General features: G+C 47.6%; 2 protein-coding genes across 9 annotated transcripts; one reads left to right on the top strand and one right to left on the bottom strand.

Moving 5' to 3' along the window:
* Nucleotides 1-1442: 1442 nt before the first annotated feature.
* Nucleotides 1443-11741, top strand: SLC22A7 (solute carrier family 22 member 7). Of its 4 annotated transcripts, XM_039854382.1 has the most exons (11): nucleotides 5469-5510; nucleotides 5745-5876; nucleotides 6509-6612; nucleotides 6750-6904; nucleotides 7029-7197; nucleotides 8042-8165; nucleotides 8477-8586; nucleotides 9113-9327; nucleotides 9478-9586; nucleotides 10319-10525; nucleotides 10926-11741. In XM_039854382.1, exons 1-11 carry the CDS (start codon nucleotides 5484-5486, stop codon nucleotides 10975-10977), a joined length of 1404 nt encoding a protein of 467 aa, XP_039710316.1. In that variant the 5' UTR covers nucleotides 5469-5483; the 3' UTR covers nucleotides 10978-11741. The 4 variants fall into 4 exon arrangements, with proteins under 4 accessions (XP_039710317.1, XP_039710315.1, XP_039710318.1 ...); XM_039854383.1 differs by lacking the exons at nucleotides 5469-5510; nucleotides 5745-5876 and adding an exon at nucleotides 1443-1548; XM_039854381.1 differs by having other exon boundaries at nucleotides 5433-5876.
* On the bottom strand, nucleotides 11657-14723 carry CRIP3 (cysteine rich protein 3). Of its 5 annotated transcripts, XM_039854385.1 has the most exons (9): nucleotides 14518-14715; nucleotides 14146-14240; nucleotides 13706-13763; nucleotides 13482-13613; nucleotides 13268-13321; nucleotides 12638-12709; nucleotides 12419-12513; nucleotides 12261-12318; nucleotides 11663-12088 (listed from the first exon to the last, which is right to left on the bottom strand). In XM_039854385.1, the coding sequence occupies exons 1-9, from the start codon at nucleotides 14663-14665 to the stop codon at nucleotides 12027-12029; spliced, it is 774 nt and encodes a 257-aa protein (XP_039710319.1). In that variant the 5' UTR covers nucleotides 14666-14715; the 3' UTR covers nucleotides 11663-12026. The 5 variants fall into 5 exon arrangements, with proteins under 5 accessions (XP_039710323.1, XP_039710321.1, XP_039710324.1 ...); XM_039854387.1 differs by lacking the exon at nucleotides 12261-12318 and having other exon boundaries at nucleotides 11658-12088; nucleotides 14518-14719; XM_039854386.1 differs by lacking the exon at nucleotides 13268-13321 and having other exon boundaries at nucleotides 11664-12088; nucleotides 14518-14577.
* Nucleotides 14724-21041: the final 6318 nt, after the last annotated feature.

Below are 21041 nucleotides of genomic sequence, written 5' to 3'. Positions count from 1 at the left end.
TAAAACAGGAAAGCCCCCCCATCCATGGATCTGACGATCTAGAGGTAATCTCTATGTATGGCTTGGTGAGTACCATTTCAGACCTTCTTCCTTATGTTCACAATAATAGAGCTAGTGCTCTCTCTCTCTCTCTCTCTCTCACATAATACATATACATATATATATATATATAAACTCGCAAAATCGTGTGTCTATATATGTATATGTATATATATATATTTAAGTTTATTGGGGTAACATTGATTAATATAATTATATAATTTATATATCTTATAGAGGAGCATATTATATCATTCTGAAAGATGATATTTATGCTCAACAATATATCTTAAAATACAAATCTTTCTCATTTTTAGTATATTCATAGAGTTGTACAACCATAACCACAATCAATTGCAGAACATTTCCATCACCCCCAAAAGAAACTCCATACCCATTAGTAGTCACTCCAATTTCCTCCCCAACTCCTCTATATAGATTTTCCTATTTTGGAAATTTCATATAATTGGAATCATACAATATGTGGCTCTTTGTGATTGTCTTCTTTCATTTAGCATATTTTCAAGGTTGTGTAGCATTTATCAGTACTTCATCCTTTTTTATGGCTGAATAATATTCTGCTGTATAGATAGACCACATTTTGTTTATCCATTCATCATGGACTTTGATTTTTTCTATCTTTTGGCTATTATGAATAATGCAGCTATGAACATTCATTTACAAGTGTTCGTGCGGATATACATTTTCATTTATCTTGGGTATATGCCTTTGAAATATCCAAAGTAGAATTGTTGGATCATATGGGAACTCTATATTTAATATTTGGAGGAATTTCTAAACTTTTCCACAGTGATTACATATGTTACATTCTCACCAGTAATATATGAGGTTCCTTACGTTCTTTTTAATTGGCTACATAGTAGTCCATGGCATGAATGTTCCATAATCTATTTAACCATCCATTATTTAGCATTCCTTCAATCATTACACATTAATGTTTCATTAGATTTTCCCCAACTTTTCACTATTTCAAATAGTGCCAAAGTTAACATCCTGGCTCCAATCTTTGCTTACTGCTGCAAATCTAATTCTAGGGGAAATCCCCAGAATAATCAAATAGGTGAAAAATGCTATCTTGTTCTATTTTTAATTTATTTTATTATTACTATTGAGAATGAATGAATGAACGCCATTGGTAATTCATCCATTATTTAGCATTCCTTCAATCATTCATTCATTCATTCAACTAATTCTTTAGACTATTGCTGAGTCTCATACTTACCAGTGGCTGTCAGACATGGGGCACTCTCTGAGAATTGAGACAACACACAGTGAGCTCTAAAGGGGGTGGTTGTAAATTAACTTTCAATTTACATGTGCTATTTGTGCTGATACATGAGGCTTAGGCAGGCACTCCCAGACCAGAGAGGGAGCTTCAAGGAAGGCCTTCAGATGGATATGACTCTCAGACTGAATTTTGAAGGACAAACAAGTGTTGGCCAGATACAAAGGAGAAGGCATTCCTTCAGAGGGAGCAGCATGGGCAAGGTATGGCAGTGTGAGAACTGCATGTGGTTCAGTGAGGAGGTCACAGATGTGAATTGAGGAGTGGAGAGAGGGGTGAAGCGGGGCAGGACCAGGTCTAAGGCAGGGTAGGCTATGCCAAGGAGGATGGGAGGGTTGCAGAGAACCCCTGCCCTCCTCCTCCCCCAGGAGATTGAGACCTGTCAGGCACACTCATTCCCTGAGGCTCCACAGGTGAGGACCTGCTCAGCCCCTGGCTGACCTCTTCCGCACTCCCCAAGAAAGATATTTCTCTTTTCTGTTCTATGGCCAAGAGAGCTCTGAGGACAGGGGCACAGAGAAATAAATGATTGAGCAAGGTTAGTCAAGGGCTAGATAGGGGCCACAAGACCAGGGACGTTGGAGCAACCTTTGTTAGTAGAGAGAAGAGGCCTCTTGGGGACACCCTGGAGAAAAGAGACCAGGGTGGGAGTGTGAAGGGTGTCCTGTCTCTGGTCATCAGAAGCTGGGGCCTGCTGAGATTTTCCCATCAACTACTCAGGAGTCAAGGCCAGGACAAGAGCTGAGACTAACCCAATACTAAAGGATGGTCAGAATGACCTTCTAAGTCTTCAGCAGATGCAAGAGAGACTGGTCATTGCCCACGGTGTGGTGATGGAGGAGGAGAGTCTGCATGGTTGTGGGAATTTGGCTATAGGTCAGAGGAAAATATGATACAAACTCATTTTCATCAGCTCCAGGTGGCATCTTCTGCATTCCTCCTCATCCCATGTACCATTAAACCCAAAGCGGTGTAATATCACCCATTACCACCATCATCAGTGTTATCACAATCATCGCCTCTATTGCCCTTACCCACCTCTAACTCTGTCACCTACCATTACCAGCACCAGCATCATTCGAATCACAAATACCCTTCTCCCAAACCAGGCTCCGTCACTACATTCACCATCACCACTCTGATAATAGAATAATCGACAAAATTCTTGCTCTCATGGAGTTTACACATCTTCAGCATAACCACCACTACCACCACCACCATCATTATTACTATCACCATCACCATCACCACCACCGCCCTCATAACCACATCACTATTACCGCTATCCCTAGCCTCATACTCCCCATCCTTACTCCAATCACCTCCTTCACCATTTCTACTATCAGTATTCCCACCTCCATCATTATTATGCCATTCTATCATCAGACTCACCACTACAACTGATTCCATTGTTACCACCATTGCCAATGTAGGAAATGATTACATGAGTTATAGCAATGGTTAATGGTCAGTAAACCCTATCTAAGATGAGGTCATCTGAGGTCACTCAATGCAAAGAGGGATAAAGTAAGAAGCCCTAAAGTGTAAGAAGTCTCTACTGCAAGCAGTCCCAAACGGGAAATTATTTATCTTAGGAACTCTTAGGAACTTATTCTTCCCCAAATCGTCCAACAGTTCTAGTCATAATTTCAACTAAGGAGTTGTTATTTTTTCCAGTGCATAAGGCTCCTTCCCATCTCGTCCCATACAAACGAAAGTCTCCTCCCCTGACCTCTGAGCTCAGGTTTAGATTTCCAGATTGGAGGAGGATAGTTAAAATTAATCAAAACGAGTTCTTAACTGGTGATTCAGAGCTGATCTGCCCTCCGGTTAGACTCTTTCTTGCCTGTCCAGCTCCATCGTCTGCCTCTACACATCATGGTTATTGTCAATACCACTCCTTAATGACATCAGAGAGGAGAGCTGCCATATGGATTGAAGGCAGGGAATAAGAAGCCAGGGGTACAATTAATGCTAAATTACTCTCTGTAGAAAGTGGCTGCATATTTAGATCTGGGTTTCCTAGAGGCCAGTGCGAAGAGGGAGAGGTGACCACTATATGACTATCAGCTATTTCTCATGTTAAGGCAGGAAATTCCTGTTGTGAAAACAAAGGCACCACAGCCAACACCCAGAGTTGGCCTCATTGGCTATTCTCTCTGGCTGAGTAGTCCCCGATGGAGCCACTGGAAGGATCATGGAGATGAGATGGCTGCAAAACTTACCTCTCAGGAGCCACAAAGAATTATGACATTTTATATTTTTAGATAACTAATATGAATATATAGCATCAAATGAAGGAGGAACCAATGGCATGGAGATTACATGTGGGTGAGAGCAAGAGGGACAGGAGTTGTTTCCCCCTTGAGCTGGTCTCCAGGTTGGCTTGGGTATCCACCAATTGAATTAGAGGGAGGCCAGTGAGCCCAAGGGACTGCACTAAAGTGTGAGGCATCAACAGGCTGGTGTGTTTGGAGAGCTGGAGGGGAGGGGCCAGGGGCAGGGGTGAGAGAAGCCCGTCTTGCGGGGGTCATATGGGCCAACCTAGGGAGCTGGACTTTTACCCTTTAGCAGTGGGAGCTGGTGAAGGGTTTTAAACAGTGACCTCATCCTGTCAGATTTATGTTTTAAAATGTTCACTGTGGAGAGTGGGTTGAAAGGGGTGAGACTGGAGGTAGGAAGGTTTGTGTAATTTGTTTTAACCCTTCTGCTAGACAGTACACTAACTGAGGGCAGGGATTTTGTCTGAGGCATCTTTGTACCCTACAGAATGCTTAGGTTGCCCTAGAGGCTCAACAAATATCTCTTACTATTATCACCACCTGTCATCACCTCCAAATCACTGCCCTCACTCCCACGTCTATTAGCACCATCACAAACACACACCATGTCACCGATTTAGCTCCTTTTCTAGAGCTTTATTAGGGAGCCCAGCCTAGTGCAGACTGGAACATCTCCAGCTTAGCAGCTTGGGTCAAAGGGCTGAGCTAGAGTCAGGAGTCCTGGTCTCCCCTTCAGTTCTGCTTTTGAGTCACTGTGTGACCCCAGCAAGCCACATACCTCCATTTCTTTATCTGTTCAAAGTGGAGGCTAGATTAAATTTGTGGTTTTCAAGCTTTTTTAAAAGCTTGGGCCCCTTAGAAACCTATTTACTTAGAAATTTAGAGCCTTCGGAACGCAATTTGACAAACGCCCAGCTTTGCCCACCCAGTGTTTGGAGAACCAGATCAGAATAAACCTGACATTACTGGCTTCAACTGTGCTTTTGCTGCAGAGGCCATGAGTGAGAACTGAGTTGGGTAGGTCAGACAAATCCTGAATCTTAGGCATTGCGGATACCTATGCCGTATGTCAGGACCTTAGTAAACTCTCTCCTTCCCTACCCAACCTTCCTAGATCAGGGGTGATCTAGGAAGCTCCTGAGAGTAGGGGTGGGAGCAAGCAGGAGAGACTGTGCATATGTGAAGAGCCCCTGAATGAAGAAGTGGGAGGGTGATGGGTCTGGGATTCCCAGATTGGCCAGGCTGCCCATCGTGGTTCCCGGTGTGTCTCAGGCCAGGGCATAAGCTCCAGGTAGGGACCTAAGGGTACAAAGAGGCCTTATGGCTCAGCAGAAAGAACCCTTCACCTGATCTTGAATCCTGGGCTGCCGGCCAGGCTGTGGTTGCAAACAGGCAAGGCTTACCTGGCTTCACAGGACAGAGGGCATCTGGGGTGAACTGGTATCATGCCCCTAGGGACTCCTTTTCTTAGAGGCTCTTGGAGTTCTGCTGATCAAGGGGCAATGCGCTTATCTCCTACACACCCACCTACCCCATCACGGTAGCCCGAGGCTACCTCACTTGACCCTGAGCACCAACATGTAAGTCCCAGAGTCACGAGATCAGTGACCTCTAAATGAGTGGTAGCCCCTCACCTACAGGCACTGGGCTACCCAGACAGGAGACCTGAGTGGCTAGGGAGGGCCTTGTCCTGGGCCAGCCCCTGAGGGCTGGATTCTGTCTGCAGGCTTTCCGCCCATCAGTCTAGTCTATCTGCTCACGCCTCCAAAGTCCAAGGTTCCAAGTAGTGAGTGGACTGCGCTGTTCTGGGTACTACAGAGGGAGCCTGAGCTGGGGACGGTTAGTGGGTGGGAAGCATGGGATTCGAGGAGCTGCTAGACCAGGTGGGTGGCTTTGGACCCTTCCAACTGCGGAATATGGTCCTGTTGGCCCTGCCCCGCATGATGCTGCCCATGCACTTCCTCCTGCCCATCTTCCTGGCTGCTGTGCCTGCTCACCGCTGTGCCTTGCCTGGCACCCCTGCCAACTTCAGCCGCCAGGACACATGGCTGGAGGTCTACCTTCCCAAGGAGCTTGATGGCATGCTCAGTTCCTGCCTCCGCTTTACTCACCCCCAGGCCCTCCCCAATACTACGTTGAGGGGAGAGGGGCAGAGTCCTGGGGAGCTGCAGGGTGAGCCCACCACAGTGCCCTGCCCTCAGGGCTGGGTGTACGACCGCTCAGAGTTCTCCTCCACCATTGCAACCGAGGTACCCGAGCCAGGAGGCTGGGGGACACGTGAGTGGGATGGGCTTGCTATTGCCTTGGGTGATTACTATGTGGGCAGTAGACACATTACTTTAGCTCTTAGAATCTCAGTTTACCTATTTGTAGATGGGGTCTGTGAATTTAAAGCACTGACTTGTAGTAAGGAGCCCACACACAGGAGCTGTTATTATTAATAATTGGAAGGTAATTAAGGCAGAGAAAGACTAAGACAGCTCTAGGAGTTGGTTGAGGGTTGAGAAAGTGTTTCTATGGTAAGAGGTGGAGTTATAATAGAGGCCTCTTCTTCCTTTATCTTTTGGGCCCCAGGTCTGGGATTTCCATAATTCATCTGGAGGTGAGTGCAGGTTGGGGGAAAGTCTCTCAGCACAGGAACAGGACTCCTGTTGTTATGGTCAAGGCCCTCCATGGGAAGAAGCTGAGGCCGCAGGATTGGCTAGGAGCAGTCTCCTACCCCCTAAGCTGGGGCGAACAGTTGGGGGTTTGTTATCTGACATGGAGGTACCAGGATGGCAAAGTTGACCTCAGAAGGCCCCAGGGTCTGGAGAGGAGGGATTCGTGCCAGCTAGAGAGGGGCCTGTGCCCATGGGAGTCCTTTCCTTGCCTGTCCCTGCAGTGGGACCTGGTGTGTGAGCAGAAAGGCCTGAACAAAGCCACTTCCACCTTCTTCTTCGCTGGTGTGATGGTGGGGGCCATGGCCTTCGGATACCTGTCTGACAGGTGGGATGATATGGGAAGGCCAGTAAGGAAGTGGGGGTGGGGAATCCTCTCCCAGTAGCTGGGGTCTAGGCTTGAGACTACCTCTGTCTTGGGACCTCCCTTTTTCAGGGAGCTGACCCTGCATGACTCCTGTGCAGGTTTGGGCGACGCCGTCTGTTGCTGGTGGCCTATGTGAGTGCCCTGGTGATGGGACTGGCATCTGCAACCTCGGTCAGCTACATCATGTTTGTCATCACGCGCACCCTCACCGGCACAGCTCTGGCTGGCTTCACCATCATTGTGATGCCACTGGGTAAGGCAGGCAAAGGACAGGCATGGCCTAGAGGGCTGGAGGGAGGCAGTTGTCAAGGGTGAGACTGAGCCCATCTGTCTCTTGCTAACTATCTTCCTGTCTCCGGCCCCTGCTGTGGCCCCAGAGCTAGAATGGTTGGACGTGGGACACCGCACCGTGGCAGGTGTCCTGAGCAGCACCTTCTGGACTGGGGGCTTGATGCTGCTGGCACTGGTCGGATACCTGATACGGGACTGGCGATGGCTTCTGCTAACTGTCACCCTGCCTTGTGTCCCAGGCATCCTCAGCCTCTGGTGAGGCCTGTGGGCAGCTGGGGAGTGGGAGATACAGGAAACCAGAAACAGAATGAATCAGAAGCTGAGATTTGAAGACAGAGAAACTGAGACAAAGAGAAAGAAAAACAGAGGGAGGGAGGGAGAGAGAGAGAGAGAGAACCAATAGATGAGACGTAGAAAACAAAATATAAAGAGATAGAGATGGAGAGATAGAGACAGAACCAGTGAGAGATGGTGAGTGACAGAGACCAGGACTGAGAAAGGCAGGTTTAGAGGGATAGATGGAGATGGACACATGAGTGACATGAGAGACAGAGCCAAGCACAAACTGAGGCTGGTGCCCTGGAGGGGTGGGGATAAGGACAGTGTCAGCATACATACACATAAGGACAGTGTCAGCACTGTCCTTATCCCCACCCCTCCAGGGCACCAGCCTCAGTTTGGGGTTAGGAAATCCAAGCAGGAGGGTTGAAAGTCAGGTAGGGTGGGCGTTTCATTGCTTCCCCCAAATGAAACGGCTTTGGATGACCCCTCTGGGTATGTCTGTACGTCTGTCTCTCCTTCACCCTATACCCTTCTGTCATGTGTGGGGAAAGTGGTTGGCTGGTCCTGGGGTCTTGGGGGTGAGACCAATTCAGTTGAGTAGAGAAGAGACTCCCAGGCTATGAAGGGCCTAGGCCTAGGAAAAGTGGCTTTTAAATTGGGCCTTAAAAGATGAATCAGGTGAGGGGGGCTTGGGAAGAAGATGTCCCAGGCTGAGGGGACTCTGTGAGCGAGAGTTTGGAGGCTGACAGCTTGTGGTGTACCCAGGAGGTAGACTTGGCTTAGGGTGTAGACTGAAGAGCCTCCTGCTGTCCCCCAGGTGGGTGCCTGAGTCTGCACGCTGGCTTTTGACCCAGGGCCAGGTGGAGGAGGCCCGCAGGTACCTGCTCCGCTGTGCCAGGATCAATGGGAAGCCTGTGGGTGAGGACAGCCTGAGCCTGGAGGTGAGGATGAATATGCGTGTGAGTATATGCAAGTATGTGTATATGTGCGGCCCATCTCAAGCACTCCCTTCCTGGGGTCCACTGTGCGTGCAGGAAAATTTCCCTGCCCAAGTGGAGAGTTCCCTCAGGATGTCCTACCTGGTTCTGGGGGGCTATACTCTTGACTCTGCTTTTCCTACTCAACTCCCATGTGCATCTTCCTCTCCCCCTTACTGCAGGAGGGAGGAACAGAGAGACCCAGAGAGAGCAATGTGCCTTGCTAAGGCCACACAGTCAACTCTGTGTTGCAAACTCTCCTTTTCCCCTACCAGGCCCTGAGCAAAGTGACTGCTGGGGAGCGGGTGGTCCAAAGACCTTCATACCTCAACCTGTTCCAGACACCACGGCTCCGACACATCTCGCTGTGCTGCATGGTGGTGTGGTGAGGAGAGGGCTGGCCTGGGCCTGGTCAGGGTTGGAGGGGTAGGGATGGGCGGGTGCAGGGAGGGGCTAACTCCAGGATGGTGCTCAGTCTTGAGAGGATACATGTGGGACAAGTGAACTGTAACTGTTTAGGGTGGGGTGGAGGTGGGGGGGATGAGGCTCTGTAAAGTCAGAAGATGGAGCAGAGACACAGGGGGTGGGGGTGGGGGTTTCAAATTCAGGCTCTGTCATTTCCTTATTGTGAGACCTTAGACGGAACATCTAATACTCTGAGCCTCAATGTCCCTTCTGTAAAATCGAATGCTGTTAGTTCCTACCTCACAGGGTTGCTGTGAAGATTAGGTAAAGGCGCTTTGGCCACTGGCACGTGCTGCACACTCAGGAAGGACAATGGAGACAGGGAATGTCATGGGCAGCTGGCTCTGAAGATGGGGGAGGTTGTTCCTTTAAAAGGCCAAGACACCCTGAGAGGACAAAGTGGCAGTGGGAAGGAGAGCCCTGAGTGGCATGGCCACCCCTCTCAGGTTTGCAGTCAACTTCTCCTATTATGGCCTGTCTCTGGACATGTCGGGGTTGGGGCTGAACGTGTACCAGACGCAGCTGCTGTTCGGGGCCGTGGAGCTGCCCTCCAAGCTGCTGGCTTACCTGTTGGTGCGCCAAGCTGGACGCCGCCTCACACAAGCAGGAATGCTGCTGGTCACTGCCCTCACCTTTGGCATCAGGTTGCTGGTGTCCTCCGGTGAGTCCCGCCCCCCGCCCTGCCTCTTGGCTGAGAACCACCCTGCTTTCCCCCTTGAAGCCCCGACTCAAGGCCAGTTAAGTCTGGCCCTCTCTGTGGGCTCCACCTTCTATTCTGGGAACCTCACCACTTGAACCTCTTTTTCCCCAGAGATGGTGTCCTGGAGCACTGCCCTGGCAGTAATAGGAAAAGGTTTTTCTGAAGCTGCCTTCACCACTGCCTATCTGTTTACGTCAGAATTGTACCCTACCGTGCTCAGGTGAGGGGAGCCTGGGTCCCAGGCAACCCACCTGGGGGGTTTATTAGTCACATCTCTTACCAACACCCCCACATACACGCACTGCTTCCCAGTCCCTCTCACCCATTCCTTGCAGCGCATCCGGAACATAGAGCTAATCAGGCTGTTTGCCTCAGTCTGGAAGAAGGCGGGGGCATTTTATCTTCTTTATAAAATGACCCTGAGTGAAGTCGGACAACTTCTGTGATCCTCCTTTAAAAGAAAACAGTTGGCCAGAAGCCCCATCAGCCCCTCCCATCCCATTCTCCACAGTCCAGGCAGAGTTGCTCTTGGAGGTTGCCTCTGGACAAAAGGCCTGGGGCCCTTTCAACTAGCTACTGGCAGGTGGGGAGGAAACTTGTAGGAAGCCAGGGTATGATTAGAAAGCCTTGCACCTCCTCTAACAACATGGCAGGGTCTGTATGTGCCGCTGACCCTCTTCCTTCCACACTATTTTTTCCCATTGCCTTTCTGGTGACATTTCTTTTCCTTCAGTGATCTCTGATTGGTACTCTTTCAGAATGGGGGCCCCACTCTCTGGTGTGTGCTGGCTTGGGGCCCCCAGTCTGGAGGTGGGTGGTAAGCCCCGGCTTTCTTAGCTGTCTGGGGAGGAAAGGGGGTACCATGGCCTGACAGTGCAGGGGGGAAGCCTGAGAGGCATAACCCCAAATAGGTGTGAACGCCAACCCCCTCCCCTATCCTTTTTCTGAACAGACAGACAGGGATGGGGCTGACTGCACTGGTGGGCCGGCTGGGGGGCTCTTTGGCCCCACTGGCAGCCTTGCTGGATGGAGTATGGCTGCCACTGCCCAAGCTTGCTTATGGGGGAATTTCCCTGCTGGCTGCCTGCACCGCCCTCCTGCTACCAGAGACGAGGCAAGCGCAGCTTCCAGAGACCATCCAGGACGTGGAGAGGAAGAGGTGTGTGCACATGTGGGTATGGATACTCAGGTACTTTGTACCTTAGGTAGGATTCCGAGAGGAAGACATGTCTACATGTGTGTATCTGTTGCATGTGTGTGAGTGCATGGGTACATGATCTGAGGTATGTATGTGTGACCTGTGTGTATAAAAGCACATGTGAGTCCATGTGTGTGTTTACACAAGTACCCAAGATTGTCTGGGAAGAGGTAGATGTGTGCACACTCAGGTATGCCTGCACATCAGGGATGTATACAAGCATGTGTGGCAGTCAGTTGTGGGAGTATACATTTGTTTACCAGGAGTTGGGGAAGCCCTAGGCCAGCCTTGATTGGGGCAGGCTGGGGTGGCAGGCTCGGGGGCTAAACCCCACCACTACTCATGACTCCTTCCTCCCCAGTGCCCCGTCCAGCCTTCAGGAGGAGATGCCCATGAAGCAGGTCCACGACTGAGTGACATCAGGGGCAGGCTCTCCACGGAAGTTTTGTATCGGGGGCTAAGAGAGCAGAAGGGCAAGCCCGCCCAGGTCTGGGGTCGCCACTAATGCCCTTCTCTGTACTCATCTAGCCTCCAGCAACAGGGCATCTTCCCAGAATGCAGAGGGCTGCTGGAGAATTCTGGCACCCTCTCATGGCTGGGGGGTGATTTTGTAAATAAAGGTGCGCCTCGGGTTAGGGCAGTAGTATGGAGCTGTGGGATGAGCCCTGGATGGGAAGCCACTGAGTCTGGCCCTGGCTTCTGATCCTAGCTTTGCCATTGATTTGCTATGTCACCTTGGGCATGTGGCTTTCCCTCTTTGGGTCTCAGTCTGTTCATCTCTCACATGGATAATGAAGGCTCTTAACAGACCTCACCGCAGGATCTATCTGTTGTCACGTTCAATGAGATGCTGAATAAGGTGCTTCTTCTAGAGATGATGCTAAAGAAGAGACTGTCCTATGATGACTTCTGGTACCAACAGTGCTGGTAGGCATGTTGTCCAGTGTGTGGTGCTCGGGACTGTCCAATGCCAGGGCCATAGGACCAGGAGAACAGAGCTCTTTGTTCCTCTGCCTGGCCTTGCTACCTCCCTGGCACTTTACAGGGTAATGCGTTTCCTGCCTCCACACTCCCCACCCTCCAACCCACTGTCTAGGTCTCATGCCCAAAGATGAGTTGAAGGCATAGGAGCCAGCTTTTTATTGGAGAAGCCAGAATAAACACAGTTTTATGAGTACTTTGAAGTTACAGAATTTGCTGGAGAAAGGGATTGGGAAGGCCAAGGGATTGGAAAGGGATTGGGAAGGCTACCCTTCAAAATGGGGTGGCCCAAATCTCCTGATCAAATAGGAATGGGAAAGGGAGGGGTTGGTAGAGAAAGCCTATACTTTCTGGTCTACCCTGGAGCCAAGACCCAGGCTGCCAGAATCTCATCTTGCCCCACATCCATTCTATAGCTCCCATTGGACCATGGAGGGGATGGTGGGGGGCTTGAATTAGGGTGACCTCTCCTGCGAGCATCTCATTTAGATTTTATCTCCACGGGATCATAGATGTAGCAGCCCACATCACCAATGTTCACACCTGAGGGAGAAAGCCCAATCACCAAGGGCCTTGGGAATGGGGGATATTGGGCTGAGGGCTGGGGGGAATTGGGAGGGGTCTGGGGTGTCTGACTACATGAGAAATTGTCCACACATCCCCACAGACCCACATGCCATACTTTAGGCCCAGTGTCTGGGGTGGGGCTGCCCACCTTTGGGGCCAAACAGGTAGCCGTAGCAGGGGATGTGGCAGTAGGGGACGCCGTCATGCTGGGACAGAGAGAAATAGAGCCCTCTCAGTTTGGCTTTTTTTTTTCCCATCTCCAGTCTCTCTCCTCTCAACATAACCACTCCTCCCTTCCCTGCTCACCTCAGCGTGACTCCCAGCAGTCAGGGTCTTCCGGCAGCGCTGGCACCTCAGACAGGGTCGGTGCCAGTTTCTGCCCAAAGACATCACCTTCTCAGCTAGTGGTGGAGAGAGGTAGTAGACCTAGGGGCAGGGCAGGCAGACCCACCTGCCTTGCACCACCTTCCTGCCCTTTGATGCCCATCCTACATGCCCCTCCCCAAGCTTTCCCTTGTCACTTACCAAAATAGACAGGTTCCTCACAGCCAGGGCACAGCGAGGTTTCCCCAGTAAACATCTTCATGTGGGGAGGGCCTTTAACGGAAAGAGGCCCTGGCTAGGGCTGAGGTGGGAGCCAGGCCTAAGGAAGGCCTTCCAGCACCAGCCTGCATATGGCACTGTCCTCTTCTAAAAGCCATGCTCATCCCAGAACCTCCCACCCAAGTAGCCATGAGTATGCCTCCCTAGGGCAGAGCTGAGTCCCCTCTGACCCCACCTCCTGCCCCACCCCTATCTGTAGGAGGGACCACCTGCTTCCTTCTCATCCTTCCAGGGGCTCAGGTGCCCACCAGCCCAACCCTATCAGCAACTCAATCCTCAGGAAACCTGAGCTGATATAGGAGCTGTCCAGGGCAGGGGTGTCAGGTGTTGGGGAGCACGGTGTCATTGCCCACTGCAGGGGATGGGAGGAAGGAACAAGGAGAGGGGACAAGTGGAAGAATGTGAGAGGCTAGCCTCATCCCAGTGATCGTTCACTAATAAGTCATTACTTCCATGGCCTTGGCCTGGGAAAGGCCCGAGTTCTTTGTCAGCTTTGCTTCTAACTGTGACTGCACAAGGTCACTTGCCCTCTCCAGACCTCAGTTTCCTCACCTGTAAAATGGGGGTGGTAATGCCATCTGCCCAATTTACCTCTGAACTCAGCAGCTGATATGAGGGAACATGAAAAAGGGATCATGGATAAGGGAAGATTTTGACATGAACAAAGTTGTAGGGATGTGAGGAAGAGAACTGTGTGGGAGACTTCCCCTGTTCCAGCCTGGGGAAGGGTCAGAAGGACGGGTAGCTGGGGCCCAGCCTCACTTACTTTTCTTGCCTTGGGGGAGACCAGTCCTGGGCCTGGGGGCGCTAAAGCTGCTGGGGCTGAGGGGAGTGATGCTGGCAGGAGTGCGAGTGGGAGAATTGTAGAGGTAGGAGCCCACACCACCAATGTTCACCCCTGCAGAGAGAAAGGAGGTCAGGCTTGAGTCTTCACCTCCCAGTCACAGGGAAAGTTCTGATGTCCCTGTCCCCTTCCAGGCCGGTACTTACCCCTGGGTCCGAAGAGAGCCCCATAGCATGGTTTGTGGCAATATGGCCTCCCATTGTGCTAGGCACAAGCAGAGGAAAGGGGATTGCTAGGGGCCAATGGGGGCCTCTCCCATACCCCACAGGCTTTCCCCACAAACAGGCTGCCAGATGTGTCTGTCCACCAGCCTGGACTGGTGGAGCTGCGAGGGGTCAGGGGTGGACTAGCATACCAGAATTGCCACTGTGGTCAGGGAGAAAGGGCAAGAGCAGGTTGGGAAGCAGTGCTGCTTGCTGCCCACTCTTCCCTCTCAAAAGGCATGAGGTCCACTGGCAAAACTCAGGCTTCCCAAATCTTGGCTAGTGACATGAGTTTGCCTTTGGTGGGCCTACAGGGCTGAAATTAGGCTGGTACGTGGGGAACAGTGACAGATGCAGGACTGTGTGCTCTGGCTAGGTCTCACCTCTGCATGCCCTCCTGGAGACAGGACACTGTGGCAGTGCTCACATTTCAGGCAGAAGCGGTGCCAGTTCTTGCCCAGGGAGCTCACTTTCTCCGCTGTGGGGAACAAGGGGGAACCGGGCTGTGGGGAACCAAGCCAAGCAGCAGGCTCCCCTCCTTCCCCTCCCCCTACCCACATCAGACTCGCTCTGCTTCCTGGACACGTTGGGCAGTGTCTCCATCCAGAATGCTAGCTCCATCCCGCTCGAGTGTTATGCCCCCCACAGGTGGAAAGGGGGTCTGGGACCACACCGTCGCCAGCTCCCTGCGTCCTCAGGGAACCCAACAGCTCACACTAGTCCTATCATCTCCCCCTCCTCAGCCCGGGCCTCACCGAAGAAAACGGGTTGCTGGCAACGCGGGCAGATCCAACTCATGGCTCCGCTCCGGGAAGTGGGTGCTGCACACAGTAGGCACCGCCGCGAGGACTCCTTTCCCGCCCCCTTCGCTGGCTCCACCCATGGCTCCGCTTTGAGCATCATTGGGCTGAATCCACTGCTTCTCAACACCCATTGGGCTGCGAGAAATTTAGCACTGCTCCACCTGGGGGACGCAGGCGACTTCACAATTACTTCCAAAAACTAAAGCCTCCCAAGGTTGAGAGAAGAGAGAGTACTGAAACCAGACTAGGAGGGGAGGGCTCAGTGAAAATATCTGGAAGGGCGGCACTAGTTTCTGGTTTGGTAGGGAGAGGGAAAAGGTCCAGAGTGAGGATGCTATGAAAGTACTATCATTTCAAATCCAAAGCGAGGGGTTAGACATTCTTCGAAATGGTTTAATTCTGCCTCGGCAGTCTCGCAAGTGGTTAAGGGTAATGGAATCTGGAGACCATCTCTGCTACTTACTCTTTGACTTCAGGCAAATTATACTTAACCTTCTTCTGCCTGTTTCTTTTTCTTTTTTTTTTTAATCTGTACGATGGGTATGATGGTAAGTCTCTACGTCAAAGGATTGTTGTGAGAATTAGATACGTTAATACATGCAGAGGGCCTAGGCAGCACCTGGCATATAAATGCTATAAAAGCAATAGCTATCATAAAGAACTCAAGACTCTTAGTTTGAAAGCATCAAAGCGGTCTGCAAACAGTGCTTGTAAAATTCTAATGCACATTAAATTATAAAGTATAATTCAGACACCAATTACATGTTCCTAATTTATTTTAATATTTGTTAAAAGTAGCTCAGCAGTGCTTCAAAAGACACTTCAAAATTTTAAACTCACAAAATGGGAGAAAATATTTGCAAACATCTATCTGACACGAGTCTACTAACCCAAAATATATATTTAAAACTGGGCAAAAATTTGAAAAGACATTTTTCCAAAGAAGATATACAAGTGGCCAACAAGCACAGGAAAGGATGCTCAACATTACTCATTAGGAAAATGAAAATCAGAACCACATTGAGATACCATTTTATACCTCCTAGAATAGCTATAATAAAAAAGTGAGTAATAACAAGTGTTAGTGAGAATATGGCAAAACTGGATCCCTCATACACTGTTGATGGAATGTAAAATAGTGCAACTCTTTAAAAACAGTCTGGCAATTCCTCAAAAGGTTAAACACAGAGTTACCATATGACCTGGCAACTGCACTCCTAGGTATATACCCAAGAAAAATGAAAGCATTTGTCCATACAAAAACTTGTACACAAATGTTCATAGTACCTTTATTTACAATAGCTAAAAGGTGGAAACAATCCAAAGTCCATCAACTGATAAACAAAATGTGGTATAACCATAATAGAATATTATTCAGCCATTAAAAGAAATGAAGTACTGGTACATGCTATAACATGGATGAACCATGAAAACATTGTTATGTGAAAGAAACCGACATATAACACCATATATTGTATGATTCCATTTACATGAAATGTCTAGAATAGGGAAATTCATAAAGACAGAGAGTAGATTAGTGGTTGTTAGGGGTTTGGGGGAGGGGCAATTGGAAGTATCTCCTGATGGGTATGAGGTCTCTTTATGGGGAGATGAAAATGATCTAGAATTAGTGGTAATCATTGCACAATCTTGTGAATATACTAAAAATCAATTAGTTGTGCACCTTAAAAGGGTGGACTTTATGATACGTGAATGTCTTAATAATGTCTTGATATAATGTCTCAATGATAATGATAATATCTGAAGGAAACTACTTTAAAAAAAAAAAAAAAAAAGGCGACCATCAAATGAGGAAGGGGAAGGACAGAGAGCTGATTACTTTGTGCCAGTGCCCCAGCAGACCAGACAATCAATCCCTTGATGAAGTATTGTGGTGAAATGAAGATTTTTCTGGAGTAAGCTCCTCCGTTTTGTGAACTCAGTTCAGAAAGGGCTGAAGGGTGGGATGAAGTCATCATTGGGCTTTGGTGCTGTGCCCTGATGGATGAAAGGAGTCCTATTGGTGTCTCTGGAGTCCAAGACCCTCTCTGGACTTCGGTCCCCTCAACTGGGCAATGGGGATGGGACTGGTGTCTACGAACTTCCACTCAACACTCCTGTTTCCTCATTTGTCTTCATCAGTACTTTTTGCTTATAACACTTGTTTTAGTCTTCTTATTGATTTCCAAAGGTAGAAGGCTTGCACACTGTGAAAGAAACTTCTCTACATTTTCTCGTAATTTGTTTCTTGTTTTGGGAATGTTTCAAAATCTTTAGTTTTATAACTGTTCCTTGAAGTGCTGCTTCTTTAAGAAACTTGAAAAATATTGAAGAAAGCTACTGGAGGTTCACTGCCTTTGCTCTGACTTTCATAGAGAAGGTCCCACTTCAAGAGGTTAGGAGGACTTCATCACTGTATTTATTTTTAGATATACTGCTTCCTTTAAGAAAGGCTAATTTCATCTGCCCAAAGATCTATCCTCAGCACTTCCAGGGCATTTCAGATAATCCTTTTCCAAGACTCCCTCTTTCTGTGTTGGATCACATTATGTGCATGCCTCAGCCTCCTAGACAGGTCATCTTTACCCCAATATCCAGCACAGGGCCTCACTAGAAGAAACAGGCATTGGAGTGTGAGTACTATGCTGCTTTTACACAACTTGCAATGAGTTGGTGGGCAAATGCTTTACTGCTCCCCATCTTCTGTGACTTTCCTGTATTGTATGGCTATGACAAACACGGTATGCCTCATCTCTTCGATTTCAGTGCTTAGGAAAGATGAGTTGAGGTCCTTCCTTTCCAGTATTTGTCATTCATTTGCAGGTACAGCAAATCACAGTATTCTACTCTAATATTGTTATAATTGCTTGGTTTCCATTATTCTGACTCACAAAGAGGCTTTGTAAAGAATACTAATGAAAAATTAACATTTCTTGTAGGAATGCATTTGCAGCTACTGACAGTGGCTCTTTTGAATACTTTGTGTGACTAAAGGCTTTAAAATGATAACAAATACCACAAATGGATAAATCCACTTGTAGGTACAGTAGTCCCTCCTTATCACAGGGGATACACATTCCAAGATCCCTAGTGGATGCCTGAAACCATGGATAGTACTGAACCCTTTATATACTATCCTTTTTCTCATACAGACATTATCTATGATAAATTTTAAATTATAAATTAGACACAGCAAAAGATTAACAATAACTAATAATCAAATAGAACAATTATAAAATAAGGATTACTTGAATACAAGCACTGTGATAGAGCAACAGTTGCTCTGATAACCAAGATGGCTACTAAGTGACCAACAGGCAGGTGGCATATACAGCGTGGATATGCTGGTTAAAGGGATGATTTACATCCCAGGCGGGACGGAGTGGGACTGTGTATAGAACATAAAGAAATGAGGACATTTTTGACTTTACAAAATGGATTCCATGAGAGCCATGACAGTAATATCAACCTGCACATAATAGAAATGCCCTTAGGGTGTAACTAGACTGCCCAAAACTACAGAAACATCAGCCAAGACTGTCCTGGACAAGTTCCCATCTGCAGGAGCTGATTAGCATAAAGATCTCACACCTTGTAAGGTCCATGTAAACTGAACACCTTAGTCAGACCATGCTCAAGTCTAACCCGAAAGCATATTAGATGGGTGTGCTAAAAGCCAAAAACTCTGACCTTCTGTATTGTTGTAGCCACTGGCTTGGGAATGATGCCCAGTTCTCCACACCATCAGTCAACACAGTTCGCTTTGGAGATGCTAAGAACTTTCATCCCTTTGCTCTGCTGCATAAGACTCTGTACTTCCCCTCTCTGTGTGTTGTGTTAACTTGCATGGGTACCTGACTGATTTATCTGTGAAAGTTCCACTCAATAAATCTGGCATTGTGTAAAGGCACAAATGCGGTCAAGGGTGTTACTTTGGTAGTGCCATCCTTGCTTGCAAAAGACTATGTGAGATTTCATTACACTATTCAGATCAGTACACAATTTAAAACTGATTTCTGGAATTTTCTATTTAGTATTTCAGACTGGCATGGTTGACTGCAGGTAACCGAAATCGTGGAATGAGAAACTAGGATAAGGGGGACGGGGAATACTATATTACCTACTCAACTGTCAGGGTGTAGTTTGTGTCACTGCTTATAAGAGGCCGGCCTCTTTCATTAAGACGACTGTTCTCTTGGTGTCCTCTCCATCCCCGCTTTTTCCTGCACAGAACTTTGTCACAGTATCTGTAATGTTATGTTACACTTATTTACTTGCCTGACTTCCTTCAATTGACACAATTGATTGACTTCTCTGTGCATCTATAGCAGCAAGTATAGAGTGGGCACTCAGTAAATGATAGTTATTATTGTTATTGCTATTAAAATCTCCCACTAATGCTTTTTACTTCATGTTTTTAAGTTCCATTGTTAGGTACTTGCATGTTTTAGGATTGTTGTGTTTCCTTGATGAATTGACCCCTTTATTGCTGTTGTTAAGAAAAAAAGCTTTTCAACTCTAGGTGAGTGGTGGTGGATATAAATACTTCAAACACCTGGAGGGCGATTACATGGAAGAAGCATTAGGGGCACTACTGAGACTTCTGGCTAGAGGAGTCTCAGTTGATAGATACAGAAAAGCAGATTTGGATTCGGTCCAAGAAAAGAACTTTGTAAAGAGCCCAAGCATGGAGTGGCTGCTTCAGACAGCACTGAGCTTCCTGTCTCTGGATGTTATAAGTAACACTGGACAACAAACCAACTTATCGTCGGTGTTGCAGAAGGGATGCAAGCATCATATAGCGACAGCCAGACCTTTAAAGTTTCATCACAATTTGACAGTGTATTATTCTGTGATTCTGCTCTCAATGAAGAGTTTGAAACCTGTACTAGCAAGAAAGTATTGCTAAAATAGTGACAGCTACCACCTACGGAGTGCCAGTCATAGGCACTCTACTTGTTATTTCTGACGCTGCAACAACCTGATGAGGGGTTTAAATGTTATATTACCAATTGTATAGAAAAAGAAAGTGGCTTGGAGAGGTTAAGAGATTTGTTCAACATCGTATAGGCCCAAGCACTCTGATTCTAGAGCTCATACTCTTTCCACTCTGTTTCCTATGTGCTTCAGTCTGAAAGGATACTACACTTGTCTGCCAGCACGTCTGTACCTGAAGAGGACCTATCCAGGTAAATAATGGGTTGAGATGCAAGCAGAGAAATGTCATTAAATCTTTTCCATAGCTTCTTAGTGCCCTCAAGATAAAGTTCTTAACTTGGCTCCAGGACTCTCCACCTTTCTAGTCTTCTAGCCATTTCACCTGTTGTATCACCCCCTCCAATCACACTATAGGAGTGCCAAGCTCTTTCCTGCCTCAGGGCTTTTGTAAATGCTATCTCTTTTCTGAGAACTTGCTTCCCTAATATCTTCACCTCACTAATTCCTGCCTAACCTCAGCTTTCCCTCACCTACTCAATAAGAGGCTATTGGCCCCAGGCACTCTCTCCTTTAGCAACCTGTGCTAGAGGGTAGAGGGGGTACAATCTATGACAGTTGGTTTTTCCTGCCTGAGTGCTGAAACGAGATCTTAAGATCTTTATTTATAAACTTTTACTACCCCTAGACCACCACCAAAAAAAGGCAAATGAAGACCCATGATTAAGGCTAGGTTTGTAGCTTAGTGAGAGAGTAAAATAGGATTGCGAACTTCCTGCCCGCCTCCCCCACCTCAACCTAAACTCTATCAACTCCATTAGTCTGTATGCTCCATGAGGACAGAGATCAGGACTGCTTTGCCAACCACTGTGTAGGCTTCCAGTGCCTTTTTCAATCTCCGGTATACAGTGCTCAATAAATACTTGTTGGTTAATGAATGTTAAATATTATATAAGTCTCCCTCAAGTGTGAGTAGATGAGGGCTAGTTTAATAGATGTGAGATTAGGAAGGGGCTGGTAGAGGCTGGTAGAGTTTTATTACAACAAAAGCCCTGGAACAAGGGAAACTCAGTTGCCTAGGAGTAGGACTCAGGGGTTTGTTTCTTAATATACATGAGAATTTGCATGTATGATGCAAAATGGCGTATGATTTAAATCAATCCTGATGATAAATACTAGGTAACTAATAAAGTGAAAAGAGAACTTAAAATTTGTTTGGCAGGAAACCAGCCCCACTAATTACAGTAATTCAAAGAACTTACTAATTAAGCTTAATTAGCATGCAGCACAATTATGTCTATCATTAAATATATGGCAAATGAGAGAATATGGGAAAGTGTTATGTAAACTGTAAAGCATGTAACAAATATGGCTGCTTATTATGTGTCAGATGAGTGTTGCAGCGAGTTTTGATGACAACTATAAACTCTACTCATTTTATATCATTGTAGACTTGTTCAAGTACATGACATATGCTTGTGACTTTTAAGACATTATCAAAAACTTTGTTCCTACATATTTCTTTTGAAAGGTTTCACTCA

The sequence above is a fragment of the Pteropus medius genome, unplaced genomic scaffold, assembly GCF_902729225.1.
Source record: "Pteropus medius unplaced genomic scaffold, Ma_sr-lr_union100, whole genome shotgun sequence".
NCBI lineage: Eukaryota > Metazoa > Chordata > Mammalia > Chiroptera > Pteropodidae > Pteropus > Pteropus medius.
The sequence above is the reverse complement of the archived record's forward strand: the minus strand, read 5'-3'. Positions and strand labels throughout refer to the sequence as shown.

Excerpts from the sequence above, each read along its gene's own strand:
- SLC22A7 (XM_039854381.1), top strand. The coding sequence starts at position 5,484 with ATGGGATTCGAGGAGCTGCTAGACCAGGTGGGTGGCTTTGGACCCTTC. Across the intron at positions 7,198-8,041 it reads CCAGGCATCCTCAGCCTCTG|GTGGGTGCCTGAGTCTGCAC; the intron begins GTGAGGCCTGTG and ends GCTGTCCCCCAG. Across the intron at positions 9,587-10,318 it reads TTGTACCCTACCGTGCTCAG|ACAGACAGGGATGGGGCTGA; the intron begins GTGAGGGGAGCC and ends TTTTCTGAACAG.
- CRIP3 (XM_039854385.1), bottom strand. The coding sequence starts at position 14,665 with ATGATGCTCAAAGCGGAGCCATGGGTGGAGCCAGCGAAGGGGGCGGGA. Across the intron at positions 12,710-13,267 it reads TTACCACCCCCATTTTACAG|GCCCTCCCCACATGAAGATG; the intron begins GTGAGGAAACTG and ends TTTCCGTTAAAG. Across the intron at positions 12,514-12,637 it reads TGAGGAACCTGTCTATTTTG|CTGAGAAGGTGATGTCTTTG; the intron begins GTAAGTGACAAG and ends CTCCACCACTAG.